Source organism: Drosophila bipectinata, chromosome 2L, assembly GCF_030179905.1.
Source record: "Drosophila bipectinata strain 14024-0381.07 chromosome 2L, DbipHiC1v2, whole genome shotgun sequence".
In the NCBI taxonomy this organism is placed as follows: domain Eukaryota; kingdom Metazoa; phylum Arthropoda; class Insecta; order Diptera; family Drosophilidae; genus Drosophila; species Drosophila bipectinata.
Window position 1 is genome coordinate 14,998,891 of NC_091736.1, and position 17,483 is coordinate 15,016,373.

General features: G+C 41.4%; 4 protein-coding genes across 4 annotated transcripts; all 4 read right to left on the minus strand.

Moving 5' to 3' along the window:
- Positions 1–12: 12 nt before the first annotated feature.
- On the minus strand, positions 13–572 carry LOC108125972 (uncharacterized). The gene is made up of 3 exons (XM_017242355.3): positions 364–572; positions 174–301; positions 13–111 (listed from the first exon to the last, which is right to left on the minus strand). Exons 1-3 carry the CDS (start codon positions 517–519, stop codon positions 75–77), a joined length of 321 nt encoding a protein of 106 aa, XP_017097844.2. The 5' UTR covers positions 520–572; the 3' UTR covers positions 13–74.
- Positions 573–2,365: 1,793 nt separating this feature from the next.
- On the minus strand, positions 2,366–2,771 carry LOC108125870 (uncharacterized). Its single transcript, XM_017242213.3, has one exon. It carries the CDS (start codon positions 2,764–2,766, stop codon positions 2,425–2,427), a length of 342 nt encoding a protein of 113 aa, XP_017097702.2. The 5' UTR covers positions 2,767–2,771; the 3' UTR covers positions 2,366–2,424.
- A 63-nt stretch (positions 2,772–2,834) lies between these two features.
- LOC108125869 (protein lifeguard 3) lies at positions 2,835–3,892 on the minus strand. The gene is made up of 3 exons (XM_017242212.3): positions 3,658–3,892; positions 3,346–3,594; positions 2,835–3,290 (listed from the first exon to the last, which is right to left on the minus strand). The coding sequence occupies exons 1-3, from the start codon at positions 3,766–3,768 to the stop codon at positions 2,925–2,927; spliced, it is 726 nt and encodes a 241-aa protein (XP_017097701.1). The 5' UTR covers positions 3,769–3,892; the 3' UTR covers positions 2,835–2,924.
- A 4,452-nt stretch (positions 3,893–8,344) lies between these two features.
- Positions 8,345–12,627, minus strand: erm (earmuff). Its single transcript, XM_017242551.3, has 2 exons — positions 12,352–12,627; positions 8,345–10,708 (listed from the first exon to the last, which is right to left on the minus strand). Exons 1-2 carry the CDS (start codon positions 12,361–12,363, stop codon positions 8,852–8,854), a joined length of 1,869 nt encoding a protein of 622 aa, XP_017098040.3. The 5' UTR covers positions 12,364–12,627; the 3' UTR covers positions 8,345–8,851.
- Between the last annotated feature and the right edge of the window lie 4,856 nt (positions 12,628–17,483).

A 17,483-nucleotide genomic window follows, 5' to 3' on the forward strand; every position in this document is an offset into this window, starting at 1 on the left:
AGTAACAATTTGTTTGTTTTTTGTTTTCATTTTTTAATAAAAACCATGATTACGTGCTACAAACTATAATTTCATCATATCCTTCGATATCCTGTTTGATTTTCTATAAGGCTGTAATAAGAACAACTCGTTAATATAAGTTTAATCAAAACAAAAATCAAAGCTCAACTTACGCTTGAACATTTGGAATCAATACTTCAGTTTTTATATGATTTTTCAGCATTATTTTGCGAAATTCACTTTGAACTCTGGGATTTACCATTAAATGTACTTCTCTGACAGTTCGATGCCACAAGTTGTACTAGAAAAATGTTTAAAAATAATACTAAAACATTTAATTAATATTTGAAGAATGATATTTACATTATCAGGTTGTTCTAGTAATTGATCAATTATCTTTTGCTGATGGGAGTTTTTGATGTAGACCCTGTAAACAGTATAGTTGTCGTAGTAGCGAGGATCCGCCAATGTCCTGGACAGACAAACTACAAGGAATAACAATGCAATCGATTGCTTCATTGTGGATTAACTGAAATTTTTTGCATTGCGAAACTAGTTTTAATGCGAAATGAGTGTTTCACAGCAGCTGTTTTTTGCAGTTGAAAAAGCAAACAAAAGTAGTTGTAAGATTAAAATACGTAAGGTAATACTTTTCAAAGTAAAATGGGTCATAATACGTTTTAAACAAAGAAAAACAATAAATAATTTAAATAAAAGACTAGATTGACTAGCTTTTGTTAAAAAAAAACTGCAGTCGCATTTTAGTTATTGTTTCTTGTCTTTATATTATACATTGTATTGTTACTTTAAAAAGCGAATATCAGATATAGCTGGCAGATTTTAAAGTGAATCTTTATGTCAGACCTTATAGAACAGATTTTACTGAGATAGTTCCTTTGCAAATTTGGAGTTAAATTTTGTTGGTAACAATTTAATTTTTGACTCAATTCTCAGCAAATATTTTAATTCATTTGGAACCGATGGAAAACCCAAATACCATTTATAAAATAGAACTTCAATGCTCGTCGATCTGCATAAAAAAATGGGGAAAACATCCAAAAACCATTTTATACTTTAAAATTTTAGATAAAATGGGCAAAGTTAGAGTTTTTTAATTTTTTATTGAAAATGATTCTACTCAAAGTTTTAAGAATGGGAAGGTATAACATTTCTAGATCTGACAAGGATCTATTAGAAGAGTTAGAAATATTTTTTCATTTCAAAAAGTGCAAAAATTAGTTGGTTTATTTATTTGGCCAAAATATAAGCTTTTAAACGGCTACCCTTTTTGAAAAAATTACGAAAAGTTTTTGTTTCTAGGCTTTGATTACAAATAATACAACTTGAAAATCTTAGATCAGCCACATAGCGACCAAGTTGTTCACATTTATCCAATACAAAGTTGAAAAATTTGATCCAAATTTTTTTCCATTATTTATCTGGCAAAAATATAAATCTTTATTTTACTCTTTAAGGAATATTTTAACTATTTTGTAACCGATTCTAAAACGGAGTACCATTTAACAATCCGAGATCGAATCCCCTTTGTTCTGGATCATAAGATGGAAACAATCGACCAACTAATGCCAATTTTGTGCCAATTTATGGCCAAAATAATAAATAAACCTCTAAGAAAAATTACGAAAAATGGGTCAAATTTTAAATAGTCGGATTTCCAAAGGCCATATAAGGACTGTTTGGGCCAGCAGGTGGTACCATTGACACTGAAAAAATGTTAGCACCAGAATATTTAGGCCAAAACATAACATTATATATTACTTATTTTAGATTAAAATACAATTTAAGACGATAAAATGATCATCATGCCAAAATGTTTCAAATTTTTGGTTAAATAGCCATTTCAAATGTTTTTGGAAGTGTACTACCGAGGCCCACCCCAGTTTAGCTTGGAAACAGAAATAACGCCACTCCCGCCTCCTGATTCCAACATGTGAGCAGGCAATGGTTGTTCAGTTCATCGCTGACCCAACGGCTAAGGGATGCGGCCATTGATACTTTTGGCAGCCGTTGGGCTTCAATTAACTTGTGTCAATATTGAGCTAGGCCAACAACCCGGACAATATGTGGATTGGGGATGGCCGGGTGTGGGGAGCCCAATAAAACTGTATGGCCTTGTTCGATGATTGGGACTCACCCTCGAAAGGGAATCCACCCCGCATGCTCCTCCGCCTCATCGTTCGGTCTCTGTCTGGCTTTATGCTTTTTGCATAATTTATGGCAGCGCCCAATCGTGAAGCGGGTGCAAAAAAAAAGACAAAAATTGTACACGAAATATTCTCCATAAGTGCCAGACACGCCCTGGCCGGGTTTTAAAGGTTTATCATTACATTTTGGTAATGGAGAATAATGGCAAAATATAATAATCTTTATTTTTTTAATACGAAATATAAGTTATTAACACTATCAGTAAATCACTTCGCAATCAGTGTACTTGTACAGAAAGGTCGATTCACAGGCACTGCTTCCATATGCCCTCATATGATTGTGGCGTCTCACCACATGAAGGATATATCCATAGAGCAAGAGTAACAGTAGACAACTGATGATAAGAATGGTTCGAATCCTGCCTGGAGGGGAAGACTTCATAGGTCGGCTCTGCAGCTCCAGATTCTGCATTCGCATCTTGTGTCCACATTCGCAACAACGGACCTGGTTAAGAATCTGGACCAGCTCCAGACGACGCATATCCTTGAACTTCCGAAAAGTCTTGCAGAGGCCATCGAGAAACTCTTGAACTTCACACATTTTTGTAGAATCAGGTAATCTATATAGTCTTCGTTACAGCTCTTATAATATATTTTGAAATGCTAGAGTGTTTGTAGTCATTGACGTTTTATTCTAAGGTTGAGATGTTATACTAATAATTTTTTTCAGGGACAGACTCTCACAAATAATTTCTTTTTTTAACAATCATCTAATAGACCTAATAGCTGCAATATGTAAAGAAACAAAAATATAATATCATGGTAAATGGACAAGGCTGCCAGAACGTATTCATCTTCTTCGAACTGATGCCTTCGGTGTTTGCCACCGACTATCATTTGGATGTCCACCACCAGATACAAGGAATATAGCAGTATCCCAAGACTAGCAAATATTAAATGGAGTATTGGCATGTAGACAAAAATGCAAACAATGCCGATGAGCATCATGGCGATGCCCAGGAGGAAGAGAAAAACCCAGCAGCTTGTGAAATCGCAAGGAGCAACTATCGCGAATAGTGTCAGTGCTAGAACCAAAATCGCACAAATTCCGAAGGCCATCAAAATCTATTGCAATCGAAGGCTTTAGAAAATCGAAAATCATTAATTTGGTTTCACTTACAAGGATTGGCGCATATATGGTTGCTAAAACGGCTACCACAATGCTGTGGGCCAGCATATAGAGTACGAAAAGTATCCACTTGCAAGGCGACGAAGTAAAACAGTTTTTACAGCAGCACATTATAAAGTGTATGAATATTATAATCCCCATGCCTATAAACATAATCCACCGATGTCGCCAGGCCCACCGACGGGCTTCTCTCACAAACACAAATGGTGCAGTTATGGCTGTTGTAATTACCAAGAGTATCTAAAAATATTATTATTCCAAAATTTACATCAAGTATTTATATACACTAAGATGTTAACTTACAGTCACCAAGGTAAGAACTTTTCGGATAAACTGGCGCCTGGCAAAGCGATCCTCAAAGGGATTGATTCTATCCCGGTTTTCCTCCTCCTCTTCATCGCCACAACAAGCCATATTGGCTACTAGATGTCCAATTCAACACCAATTAAATATATACCTAAGTACATATATCTATATATATTTTAGTATAAAGTAAATGTAATTATTGAGTGTTTATTGACAAAAAATGCAAAGATGTTTATTGAAAGCATTGGATTTCCAATTTATCCTTTTAATTTCTTTAAAAGAAACTCTTAAACATATTTTCAAAAAAATTATTTTGAAAAAGTATACTCTGGAAAGAATATTACGTAGCCAAACTAAACCATAATATCCGGACTAATTAATGGAAAGTGGGTGTCTCCGGGCCAGCGGCTTTTCGCGTAATGAGAGACGCCTCGCTGCCCGCCAATGTGAAAATGTGGTCCGGAAAACTCTCGGAAAGGCATTCGTAATACGTCAGGCAGCAACAACGAAAAATGTAGGAAAAACCCAGCAATATGCCAGCCAGCGGGGCGGTTTTTTGTGCTCAGGTGTGAAAAAGCGTGCAAGAAGTTGACACAAAGCCAGACAATGGTAGCAGCAGGATGGCAAGTATGACAGGATGCCAGGATGATATCCGGAGGACTATGAAGCCCCGAGAAGCTGCATTGGAAGCCGCTGAACCGCACTAATTGAGCCGCGTTACGTCGAGTCGAATGCATTTCAATGTGTCAATGTTGCCGAGCAGCGCGGCAGGCCCATCATCACACATATTGTCATCATTTTACAGTTTCTCGCCTCGCTCCACGGTCTGGGAAGTCGTCCAACTGCTCCGACCGTCCCGGAAACACCACCGTAACCACCGCAACATTCTGACCCAGCCGGGTCACCCACCCAATATCCGAGAGCTCCTGATCCCAGTCAGCTGCACTTGCTCAAAAAGGTAAAGATTAGGATGGCTTACACTCCTTGACCCATGTCAGCTGTAATGTATTCATAATTTTCTGATTTATAAGCCAAATGATAGAGTAATCTGGTGGCTAATTTGGGACTTGGGGTTTTTGATATGTGAGACGGAAATAGATGACTACCCAAGGACTATTAATTGTTGGAAACTTAAGAATCTTATAATTCATGTAGGAGTTTTAAACTATTATTTTAAAATATTAAGATTATGCCCGTGCCCATTTTAAAGGGTCCTTAATAAAATTCTTTTTTAAAAAAAACCTTTTTCTCACTTCACACCTGTCATTTTGTCAGTGTAACCTCACGCATCCTCATCCCAGCTGCCTTAAAAAGGACTTGGAAACTATAAGTACTCATATAGAATGTTATAATGCTCTACTCTTCAGCCCTCATGGTTTCATATACTTTTTTTTTAATGGCATGGGACATATTCGAAGAGGAGGCATTGAATGAGGCGGGGGCAGGGGCGAGGATTATGTCATAGTTCAGAGAGTCGACAATTAACGGCACAATTACCGAGCGGAATGCTATGGCGTGGGTTAAGTGTTTTTTTTTTGTTACCACAGGACTAGGAGCAGGAGCAAGAGCCAGAGCCGGAGAAGGAGCAGGGGTTGGTTGAATGAGATACACTTATATGGCCATTAAGAGGTGCCGAGGATGCCTCATAATTGAAAGGAAAATGCAGCTTTAGCTTTTTAAGAAATTGTAATCACAGCAGATTGCGCTGAACCGAAGGCGACTGAGCCCGGCTCAGATACAAAGATACAGATACAAAGCTGATAGGTCACAACAGCAGCAGCTATCGTATCCGGAAGAGATTAAGCCGCATCCCCTCCAGTGCATCCATCCAGGGTGTCCTCATTGTCCTGGATGATAAGCGCAGTCGTTGTCTGCAGTTTTTCCCACCCCATCGATTCGGCCAGACAATGGAATTGGATTATAATTTTTTATTGTACGATTTTTTTTGCTCTCAATCGAGGTTTTTTGTTGCCCCTGTTGCGTGCTTGAGTTGATGTAGCAAGCACGAAGGGGCATGCCACAGTCCCCCAAACCATGATAAGAGCTATTGATATACTAAAAACAAAACACAAAATTATTATGCTTATTTTGAAGTGGGGGCAAGAAATTATGGCGCCTCCGGAAATTGTTTATGGCGGGTAAACAATTCACGGACTTCTGAAGTGGGTGCCTGAAAATATGGCAGAAGCTATTATCTAATATTGAGTGGGTGGGTAGCCTTGCAATTATGAAGCCAATTATAATGAATCAAATTAGTTTTAATAATTTAAATGCTATTAATATTAAAGGTGGAAGGGGAAGGGAAACCTTAGATTTGTGAGGTACATCTGCTAAATTAAAGTTCTTATTGTAAGGGACCTTTTCTTATTGGCTAATATATGTCTTTAAAATCCTTAAAATAGGAACAGCACCCATAAGACTATTGTTAAAATCTTAAGAATTAGATTACACAAAAAGTCTTCAGGATTTTCTTGAGAAGTAGAGAAAAAGTTGAGAACCTTGGAAGTTGAGAAACTTGAAACTTCAAATGGATTTTTCTATATATAAGACATATTATTAAAAAAGACTAATAGAATTAATATTTTAAAATTTAAATTATATATGTATCTTAAGCATTATTTATTCCTTTATTAAATGAAGATTATTTAAGAAAATTTCCCAAATAAAATTTGTTTAGATTCCAATCAATTTTAATTGTGAAAACCCCTCCCAGCCACTTGATAAACTTCTCACCTGGCCCAGAACCTACCAAACAGCTTACCTTTTCATCGACAAATGGAAAACTTTCGCCTGAGCCGCGTATCAATGGCTATTAATTAGCTTAATTAATGTCATTCGACTGAGTGACCAAAAGCTGATTTTATGGAGTGCCGAGGCGTCATGCATAAGCGAGCCGGAAAGTGGAAAAAGTGCGGAATTATCTGGAATAGATCTGCATGAGGTTGGGTGGGGGCTATTGGAGAGTGGGTGGATGTCCTGGCACCACCGACCGTCCAACCGCGTTCAATTAGCCAAATAAGTCAGTAGTCTGTGTCACTGGATAGATTGTGGATGAGCTCAGATGGATACTCGAATGGTCGACTGGGCGTGCATAAGGCAAACATCAAAAGGATTCAAACCGGGCGATGGGCCACTGACGGGGGGGCATTGGGCGAAGCGGACATCATGACAACAGCTCAAGGACCATTCACAGTCATTCCACAATTGGGGGTTGTCCTTCGACTTTCGCCGTTGCTGTCGCCATTGCCGCCTCCCTCCTGCCCCATCGCATTATGATAGAAATCGGGTTCAAAAGAATGCCGCGAGGCGGTGTCAAAAGTCATCCAAAAATTGAGCACAAGCTTCTACTTCCTTCAAACTGAATGGCTGTAAAGGACAATTGGGAATGGGCACGGGACTATCAGTGGGCGGTGTGCTTGAGCATATGCTGAGGGCCCACTGTACGTCAGTCTTTGATTATTTGCATAAAACGAACAAAAAAAACACAAACGCATCGCCCTGCTTGATTTCGCTTTTCGTTCCCATTTTCGAGATTCGATTCGCTTTGAATTATTCATACGATACTCGTCAAGCCGTTCAAAAAGCCGAAATCAAAAATGTCAACTCGAGTGTCACATCACATGCGTCGTCCCAGGCGGGGGTGATTTTTTCATCCAACAAATCAAAGTCAATCGAATAACAGTTGTCTTTATGAATGTAAATATTTGCGAGAGTTGACATTAATAAAATAAAGTGTTTTTAAACATGATTAAATATTTGACTTAGATTTCCTATCTTTTTTTTTCAAACAAAAGCTTTAAAAAATGGCATATAGTTTGCAAGACATATTAAAATGGATAAAATATAGTACTCTATCCTTTAATTGATAAAACAATTACCAAAGAAACATCCCATGACAGAAAAGAGAATAAGAAACGAAAGCTGCATTTTTCTGTAGCATATTTTTAAGGGCCTCGCCTTGCCGCACGAAACTCCGCCTGTTTCAGTTCCATATCCTGTGATTCCTCACAGATCAAAGCAGTATGCAAATGTTTGAGGCGTGAGCCTTGAGGGTCTTGCCACCTGCAGAGCTCCTTCCGAGTGGGAAGAGTCTTCGAAGGGGGCGAGCAGGGGGCAGGCTGCCACTAATTAAGTTGCAAATGTCATGCGGCAGACATGGCGACAGTTTAGAGCCCATTAAACGCGGCTCAGCAATAATTGTTTTCATTATGCATTCATTTGCATATAGATCTGGATTTTTCTTCTGCTTTTTGTCTTAAATCGCAGTAGACAGTGGGAACTCAAGGACACACCATGCCGCAGCCCGGATATTTGCATATATGCGAAAATAAAGAGTTGCAGGACCTTTAATTTCCCCCTTTAAGTCAGATTTAAAAAGCACATGTACATTTAATAATTGAAGAATTGATTTATTGCTTAAACACTATCAATAATATCACTTACGGACTAAACAAATTCAATGCATTCGTCGATCGTCAAAATGTTTTGCTTGATTTCTTCGATTAAACAGACACTTAGGGATACATACATACATATATGCAAATACGTACAGTACAGATATTTAGTACAACTCTAAGATACACATCCTTCTATGTATTTCCGGTTGAAAGCTAAAAAACACAATGCCAAAGCACTCGAGAATATCCATGTATTTCCATACACGGAACTCAGTGCTGTGCATTTAACCTTTAGAACTAACTAGTTAATCCCTTTATCTATAGCCTATTCACATCGAGAACTCGAAGATTCTACGTCTAAGGATAACACATTGGCCGGGCTTAAGACTACGTTCCTATATACATAATTGTGGTTTTGCAGTAATTTTTTTTTGAGCTGGTGGTATAGTGGGGGATATTGCACAATTTGAAACCATTTAGTGGCTGTTGAGGTTTTACTTTGGGGGATTTAATTCCTTTGCTTCCTCCGTCGTCTAGAAAAGTCCGTTCAAGGCTCTCACCGCACTTCCCAGGGCTGTACACTCCAGCTCCGGGGATGGGGACTCCTTGCGACTGGGGTTCGGGTCCTGCGAACTACTTGCAGCGGCTGCCGCTGCCACAAACTGCAGTCAGTCGATCAACAGATCGTTCCTGGAGGTGCAATTGCTAGTGCTGGTACTGTTACTGGTACTGGCGGCCATGGAATTCGACGTGGCCGTCGTGGAGCTGTTCAGGCTATCGGCATAGTAGCGCTGTCAAAACACCTTGGCTATGAACGTCTCGGAGAGCCGCTGCTGTTGCGGCATGTGAGGGGGCTGCTGTTGCCCCAGCTGCGGCTGCTGCTGATGCGCCGGGTGATGATGCAAGAAGGCAGAGCCGCTGGCATACTCCGGTGGCGGTGGTGGCGGAGGCACTCCCAGTTGGTAGGACCCCCCTGCCGTGGGATACACTCCTCCTACAGAGCGCGGCCAGGCGGGATTGCTGGTTTCCCCGCTGGAAAGCGGCGGAGTGGTCACATTTATTGGCGGCGACATGCTCCCGGAACTCGAGTCCGGCGTCAATTGGCCAGAGGCCTGTCCGTGGGGATAGCCCCCGGAGCCGGAGAGCGGTTCCCGGCGGGTGTACTCCCTCCGCCGCTCGTAGGACGGCGGCAGGTCCAGATCCAGGTCCAAATCCCCACCGATCTCGTGCAGCTTCCGCATGTGCTTCTTCAGGTCGAAGTTGCGGCAGAATCCCTTGGCACACACGCGGCAGGTGTAGGGCTTTTTGTCGTTGTGGGTGTGCATGTGGAAGGTGAGGTTGTAGATCTGGTGGAAGGCCTTGTTGCAGATGCTGCACTTGTAGGCCTTCTCGCCGCTGTGGGTCAACTTGTGGTTCTTGTAGTTGCCCTTCTGGTGGAAGCCCTTGCCGCAGTACTCGCACACGAACGGCTTGTACCCGGCATGGATGCGGGCGTGGGTGTTCAGAGTGGAGGAGCGGTTGAAGGCCTTGCCGCAGGTCTGGCACTTGTGAGGCTTCTCGGACGTATGAATGATCTTGTGACGGCACAGAGTCGACGCCTGCCGGAATCCCTTGCCGCACACTTTGCATACGAAGGGCCGGGCTCCGGTGTGCACGGGCATATGGCGCGTCAGATTGTAGTGGGCGTTGAAGACCTTTCCACACTCCAGGCATGAGAAGGTCTTTGGCTTGCCGCCATTGGCCGAGCCGGGGCTGCTGTCTTCTATGGATCCGTGCGGAGAGGGGGATCGCGGCGAGCGAGATCGGGAGCGATTGGAGCCGCTAGCTGCAGGGGCAGATCCCGCCGGAGGTGGGGTGACCTCGCCCTGGACCTGCGGTGATCGTTTGCGTTTCAGGTTAGCCTGCTGACTGGCCCCGCTGGATGCCCTCTGTGCCACCGGCGACTTCTCCAAACTCTGCTGCAGATTTGGCACCACTGCCTGGGACTGAGCCACTGCCGCTGCGGCGGCTGCTGCGGCCAAAGGATGCCCCAGGTTGCGGCGCAGGGACTGTGAGTGGTGAAGACTGGCATTCAAGGAAGCTGTAAAGCTGCTCAGGTGGGTCAGTGACTGCTGCTGGGCGGTCAGGGCGGCGTACTGGGCGGCGGCGGCAGCGCACATCAGCTGGTTGGGGGCGTAGTAGAGCAGGGGATACTGGGAGAGCAGCTCCTGGTGGCGGGTGTTCACGAATTGCTGCACAGCTGTGGCCGAGTTGGTGGCGCCTCCACATGTAGCCGGCACATACTTCTTGAAAGCGGAATCGTAGTTCACCGGCGACTGCTCCAGGCTGGTCACCTCAATGGGGCTGCAGGATCGCTCCGAATCGGCATCGATTTCGGGATCTTCTTCTTCCTCGTTGTCGTCCTGCAACATAGAGGATGGGGGCAGCTGCGGTGGGGGAGGCGGCGCTACTGCCACCTGACTGGGCTTGTGGTCCGGCTCCATGATCTTGGCGATCGAAAACTTCAAGGGACATGCCCGCTTAGCACTCTGCTCCGCCGGGGCCTGGCCGGGATTCTGGTCAGAGGCGGCACTCTCCATGACAGGGCTCTTCGAGGGCGGCATCATTGCGACTTCTCCCGCTGGACTACACGGTTGCATGCCACGCGGACTCTGCAATCGAAAGAGGCAAAAGAATGGGGTTAAAAATTGAGTATGCAAAACTTAGCAACGGGTTATCAATTAATCGAAGGACACGCCTCCTTTGTTTGTGCCAAAAACCGCACAGCAGCGGGTAGCAGGATTATTTAAATATTTAAACTCTGTTTTTTATCAGAAATTTACCCCAAAAATTCGACGGAAATTATGCGAATGCCCCCCGGTGTACCTATATAGGCTCTGAATGCGGTCCAGTCAAGTGCAAGTAATGTGGAAACACATAAACAAACGCCAGCGGAGGGCGTGCTCCCACCGGCAGGACATTTACCCTTGGATCATTCATGGCCAGTCAGCGGGTTGCAATTAAAAGCGACCGCAATGCGTTTCATAATATTCCCAATCGATTTTGCATATTCCCGTGCTTTGCATTTAACCCGTGCTTTGCATTTAACCCGTGCTTGTCCCCGCCTCACGGTCCACTTAACCCAAACAAAGCCGGGCCTCAATCCTTTGGCCCAATCCTTTACCGCAAGCAGCATATTGCCATCAATCATAACATTCTTTATGTATTATTATTTTTGGCGCGGGTCTTGGGTTTATTCGCACATCATTAAATCGCTTATACTCGAATGCAAGTGTAAGAATCCGACCTCGGGTTTGGGTTCCGTTTTCTCCATCTTCCCCATGTGCCCTCGAGTGTGGCTAATGTGCGACATCCGTTGCGATTACCGACTTCCTTACCGATTTTAATTAACTTGATTTGACGCCTCACCAAGTAAGTCCCGCCACGTCAAGCTCCTCGCCAAGTCTGGAAATCAGCCTCTGGCAGTGCCATTTAATCTTATTAAAACAAAAAAGGGGGCGTAGCCCGTTTCACACGCTGACCCGGAGGCAGCAACGGTCAGCCCTCGATTCGGAACTTTCATCCAGACTATAGTGCCATAACTACACAAGTTTTGGGGCAGTTTTCTTTTTGAAGAGCCCGAATTAGGCTGGTGTTCTAGTGGCCACTTTAGAAATCACTCTCGAGGAGTGTGAATATGTGGAATCAAGCTTATTAACAATGTGTGGGCTCTTATAAAGATAGAAAGATTTGGGGAATAATTTTGTCTCAAGTTGAGTTCAGAATTAGGTTTTGGAAGAGCTTAAACTTTGGGAAAGGCATATCGGTTGTATGAAGTTGTGTTTGACTTTGTCTAATAGAGACCTTATATTTTGGAACCCATTTAGTTATTCTCTTAAAGAAATAATAGTTGTTAAAGGATTTAATATATGTACTTCATATATGAAAGATCTTTATCTAGGTTGTTGAACCAGATTTGAATATTTTTTCCCAAATAAACCTTCATTGCCTTTAGTTTTTATAATAAAATCTTCTTTATAGATATCACGATAGACAACTTACAATAGACATCTTCATAGTAGGACATATTTATAAGAAATAAAAACTTTTATATTCCCATAAAGTATTTTTTAAGTTCAAACTATGATAATACCATACTTTCTATTTTTAAAATATTATTTGATTAAAAAACACAAAAACATTAAGTATACGCACTGATCCCCCAACGTATTCCCTATTTCACAATTTCCGACGGCATTATCACAAATAAAACAATTTTCCCTTAAATTTAACAAAAATATTAAAAAATACGTACAAAGTAAACCATATTTAGGCGCTGCCTATATGAGTATCCAATTCCTTGGGCAGGAGAAGACCAGTCTCCGCGGATGTATAAGGATATTTATCAAGACACACACTTATATTTCAGGTTAAAGTTCACTTGTTTCGTAAAAAGATATATTTGTATTATTTTTTCGTCTGTTAGTCTGTGGAATTCAAATGCAAATTCCGAAAAGGCGAAACGCGAAAAACAGGACGCGTTCAGGATGCGTTCAGCACAGGATAAGCGACCGAAGCGGAATGAAGGCAAACATCGAGCGGTGCGGGCCTTAAGAAATATGAAAAGGACACACACTGAGGTCGGAGGGTTGCCCCTGGAATCAACCCCTATAACTCTGCCAACTAGTATCCTTTTGGCCAGAGTGAGAGAGGGCATCCCGCTAAAAAAAGAGAGACAAATACTTGGCAAATGGCAGAGCGAGACGGATTGATGGACCGACAGGCAAAAGGAGAACTTCATCATCATGTTCAGATTGGATGGCACATATCCTGACGTCGACGGCGGCAGCGACGTTTGCAGAGCATTATGAATGAAAGGACAAAATGTCGAATTGGAATATTATGATGAAAGAGAGAGGGCGAGCCAAAGAGCGGGAGGGGTGTTCTGAACGTAAAGATACCGCCCCTAAAATATTTATATAGAGATAATGCTGAAGAGTCCATTCCGGAGAGAGGAAGAGGCTACATGGGGAAAGAGATAGCGAGCGTTGGAGAGCAACCTTTGCCCGGATTCCGTTCACACTTGATTTGGATGTGATGCAGACACCAAAAAATGGCAGCCACCAGACCAGGCTCCCTCGCAAGTTGACTTTTTGCACTACTCTATGTAGCCCAACCCCGAATTCTCGAATCCTTGAATCCTCGAAACCCCGATCCCCCTAATTCCCCCCCTTTGGACAGTCTCTGCCTTTTGTTGGGCGTTTCAATTGTCGTTTTGGCATTTCGTTTTATCAGCGTCTTTGTTTGCTCACCTTTAGCCCGCCAGCGGGCAAGGATTCTCTGGCAGACACATACCCATATCCTTGTAGTCCGAAACACGAAAAGAATGGTACTAGCTAGCATAAAATAAAGGATATTATACACAAACTATGTAAAATTATTTAAAAATTAAATGAAAACAATACTTGAAGTATTAAAGATCCCTAAAAAAAATATACCCAAGAAAAACTGATGACTTTCTTTAATCCTTCATCACTGGATTTATTAAATCACCATATATATCATAAACCATTTAATCTTAAATAATCATTTTTCAAATGGTTTTATATTTATATCCTTTATATAAGATCCTTAAAAAAAATTATACCGAAGAAACCCTGATAACTTTTTTAAATCCTTCATTCCTGGATTTGTTAAATCACCATAAATATCTTAAACTATGTCCAATTTCTACCATTTTATGTTAAATATTTTTAAAATGGTTTTATCTTATCATATCCTTCTAAGTTTTAACACTTCAGTATCCCTGAAACCCGGCACTAGTCAAATATAATTTCATATTCATTTTGACGATGTCTCCAGAGCGGCTTTCTTGACTTTGTTTGCTTTTGGAGCGTTTGTCATCCTTCTGTTGCTGCTGCCTGCCCGCTACTCCCCCTGACAAGGACCAAAGCCAGGACCAAAGTCCTAGGACCTTGGTTGGGCATTGCAATGCACATCGCTGCCGTGGCTGCCTTGGCTGGAGTTGAGTTGAGCAGTTGCAGCTACAGAATCGCACAAAAGCACAACCCTTCAGGGACTCCGCAAGGGACAAGAGGATAACGGGGGATCCTTGGCCGCCATTTTCAATGCATTTTCAGGTAAACTTGCTCATTGTGTTGGTTTTGTGTAAGGAAATCGATATGTAAATAGGATTTCTTTGTTGATTAGATAGCCGAAATGGAAGAGCATCTCTGTGGGAATATCAGTTTATTAAATAAAAAGTAAAATAGCCTATGAAATGCACAAAAAGGTCAAAGCTTAATTCACATTGACATTGGATAACTATCAAGTCGTGAGCACTTGTTTGTTGAAAACTCATGTCTGAGTGCTTTTTAAACAAACTCACATGTCACTCATCATAAAAAGCCCGGCTGCTGATAATCGCAATTATGGCCAAAGAACCAAAAACAACAGCGTTATTAACTGGAAACGAAATGACCTGCACACGATGCAGAAATGTGCAATCTGCATTTAGTTGAATAAATAAAAATACAAAAAAAAAATATATATATCAACAACAAGGACAGCATAAATAACAACAAACTGGACATTCAACAAACAAAATGTCACAGGCCTCTAAAGCTCAATACACTGAAAGAAAGATTATGCCTATCTTTTAATATAAAAGCTATAAACGCAATTTAATATATCATTTAAAAATATTAATTAACAACAATATACTGTTGTATTTCCTGTTCAAAAGTTAGGACTACATTTTTTAGACGTACTTTTTTCGCTTTCTTCTATCTCTTCTCCTTTCACCTAATCTCTCCTGCTATCTCTGACCATTTTTTATCTCTGTTTTTCCGCATTCATTCAAAGGACATGCAAGCATGACCAAACACACACTTTCAAAGGAGAGGATGCTGGAAGCAGAGACCAAGCTGGGGAGCAGGTGGGAAGCTGGGGCACTGTAGAAAGGTGGCAAGGCTAAAAAGAGGCGGTCAGAGTGGACTAACTGTAAATGCAGAGCAGCACAGAACGAACTAAGCTTTAGGAACAACAACAATTACAACTATGACGAGAGAAAAAGGACTTGAAAATCCTGCAAAATGTGCAAAAATAAAATATCAAAGCAAAAAGCAAAGGGATGCAAATAGTGCAGAGTGCAATGGTAAATAAACGAGTGAAAAAGAGAGGGTAAAAGTGTGCAATTTAAAAAAAAATGCCTTTTTTCAGACAAGCTCTGCGCTTTTTTTTGTTTAATTTTTAATGAGTTTACAAAATGGCTAAAGTGAACCTTTTTTTAATATATTTTAAAGTTTAAGATGTATTATTTCTCACAAGGTTGTTAAGCTTAGAGAAGTTTTTTATATTTTGAAAAATATTATTTAGTTCAAGTTCCAAATACTTTGTAATATGCCAAGTCCAATGTATTCTGCCTTTAATCAACACCTCATAGATGTAGTCTTCCCTACGCCCCCTGACTGCTCTACTAAACCAATAAAATAGTTTCGCATTTCTCGCACCTCATCGAAAAATTAACCTTAAAATTGAAGATTTACACCTCCGGATGGGAGAGGGGCTGGGTCTTTTCAGCTGATGCCAGATTGCAGCTGAGATTTGGCCGAGTTTTTCCTTGGAAAATAGAATCAATTCTATGGGTAATAGAGAACACGGCTTGCATAATCTGCGGTAAGCCAGAAGCGATTACAAGCCATTGAACAAGGGGACGGCCTATACTGCGTATCCATGAGATACATTCACTATCCTAAGCATGCGTAAGCATCGGTCCTACTACATAAATGCATTCATATTCATATACGCATATATGTGTAACTAGGACGAAAACACGGATGGACAATGGCCGGCGATGAGAGGCCTCTCAAAGGGAAACTCAACAGCTGCCCGGGGATTCGTCCTTTTCGTCCTTTTGTGGCCGTGTGGGTGAGCGCGTTTCCAGGGGCAGTCGTATATCCGATTTGCGAATGAAACAATTGCGGTGTTTGACCAATTTTACAATTGATGTAATCCCCCAAATCGCCTATATTAGCGCTGAGCGGCTTCAGTATCCTTGCCTCCATTACGATTGTCAAATTGAAATGTTTTCAGTTCATTCAAGAGTAAACACAGGCACATGTGAAACCAGGTACACATAGAGAAATAAATGTATTTAATATTTGAGTTTGAGAATTTTAAAAATATCTAATGAAATAGGAAAGAAGAATAGGAAGATAAGTTTTTATTTATGTATAGATATATTTTATAAAATAAATAAAATATTTGTAACTCAAGACAACAACCGTAATGTAACCTAAAGTAGGTGATGTGAATATTTTCTAAAAGGTTTATATTCAGATGTTTTCTTGAATATCCTTTCAGTAGCTTAGGCTGTTATGTAGAGGCATTCTTTTAAGGATGTTAAGAATAGAAATCGAACAATTTCTTTTAAGATATTTTTAAATAATTTTTCCTATGTGTACCACTTTGTTTATGTGGGTTACGCTTCTGTAGGTTTGTAATAATATTTTGCTAACCTTCTTTTGCGCCCATGGAAAAAAAGTTCAAAAGGATCTCGACCGCTCTGCTTTTGTGCCTGCGTGTCCTGCGATTTTCACCGATTACCGATTACCGACACAGATTAAGGGATGTTCCCAAACAATTGGCAGGTTCTCTTGGTCTTGGTCTTGGTCCCGCTCTGCATTCTGTCGGGATTCTGTCGTTCTAGGTTCCTGGATTCTTTTGCTTCCTTCATAGGCGCGCAATTAGACGAGTTTCGTCCTTTGTCCGCTACCGGTCACACAGACAGATTTCCTTCGGCCTTCCTTCGATCGTCCTTTGATCCGTTCTATCCTTAAATCTGTTCACTCGACCATGTACTCCTCCGTGCACTTCTCCGGGCGATTCTTTTGCTTTTGGTGATTTGCCATTGTGTCGCGCGTATTTGGCGCGTTTAAATAGATTAACCGCCTGGCAATTTGCAAGGTTCCTATCTCGGATCCAGGATCTCCTACCTACAGGAACTTCTGCTGCCGTCCCTCTCTAGCTCTGTCTTTCCTTTTTTACAATTAGCTGCGGCCGCCTCCTTTGTTTGCCATCTTAATCTTGAGTAAATTAGTTCATTAAGAGGTTAATTCCCCATAACACCCACAAATTAGACTACCAGTGGCTGGTCAGGCACTCCTGGGTTCCTGCATACTTTTTTCCCAGACCGTAGTAGGGTATTGTTTGATTGCTTTATGGCTATCCTGCAGTTGACAGACCATCCTAGCAATTATTTTATATTTTTTATTCCCACCAAACTGATTAATCAGTTGACCGACTAATCGTCTAATCGCATCTTAAATTTGTAAACATCCTAAAAATGCATTTGACACTTTCCCAGATTCATTCGAAACTTTTTAGATTCTCAAACCTATTCGAAATCCTTTTGGAAATAATTTTTTAATTGACACTAATAGGCTT

Excerpts from the sequence above, each read along its gene's own strand:
- LOC108125972 (XM_017242355.3), bottom strand. The coding sequence starts at position 519 with ATGAAGCAATCGATTGCATTGTTATTCCTTGTAGTTTGTCTGTCCAGG. Across the intron at positions 302-363 it reads TACTAGAACAACCTGATAAT|TACAACTTGTGGCATCGAAC; the intron begins GTAAATATCATT and ends ACATTTTTCTAG. Across the intron at positions 112-173 it reads TTGATTCCAAATGTTCAAGC|CCTTATAGAAAATCAAACAG; the intron begins GTAAGTTGAGCT and ends TTCTTATTACAG.
- LOC108125870 (XM_017242213.3), bottom strand. The coding sequence starts at position 2,766 with ATGTGTGAAGTTCAAGAGTTTCTCGATGGCCTCTGCAAGACTTTTCGG.
- LOC108125869 (XM_017242212.3), bottom strand. The coding sequence starts at position 3,768 with ATGGCTTGTTGTGGCGATGAAGAGGAGGAGGAAAACCGGGATAGAATC. Across the intron at positions 3,595-3,657 it reads AAGTTCTTACCTTGGTGACT|ATACTCTTGGTAATTACAAC; the intron begins GTAAGTTAACAT and ends TAATATTTTTAG. Across the intron at positions 3,291-3,345 it reads CCATATATGCGCCAATCCTT|ATTTTGATGGCCTTCGGAAT; the intron begins GTAAGTGAAACC and ends CGATTGCAATAG.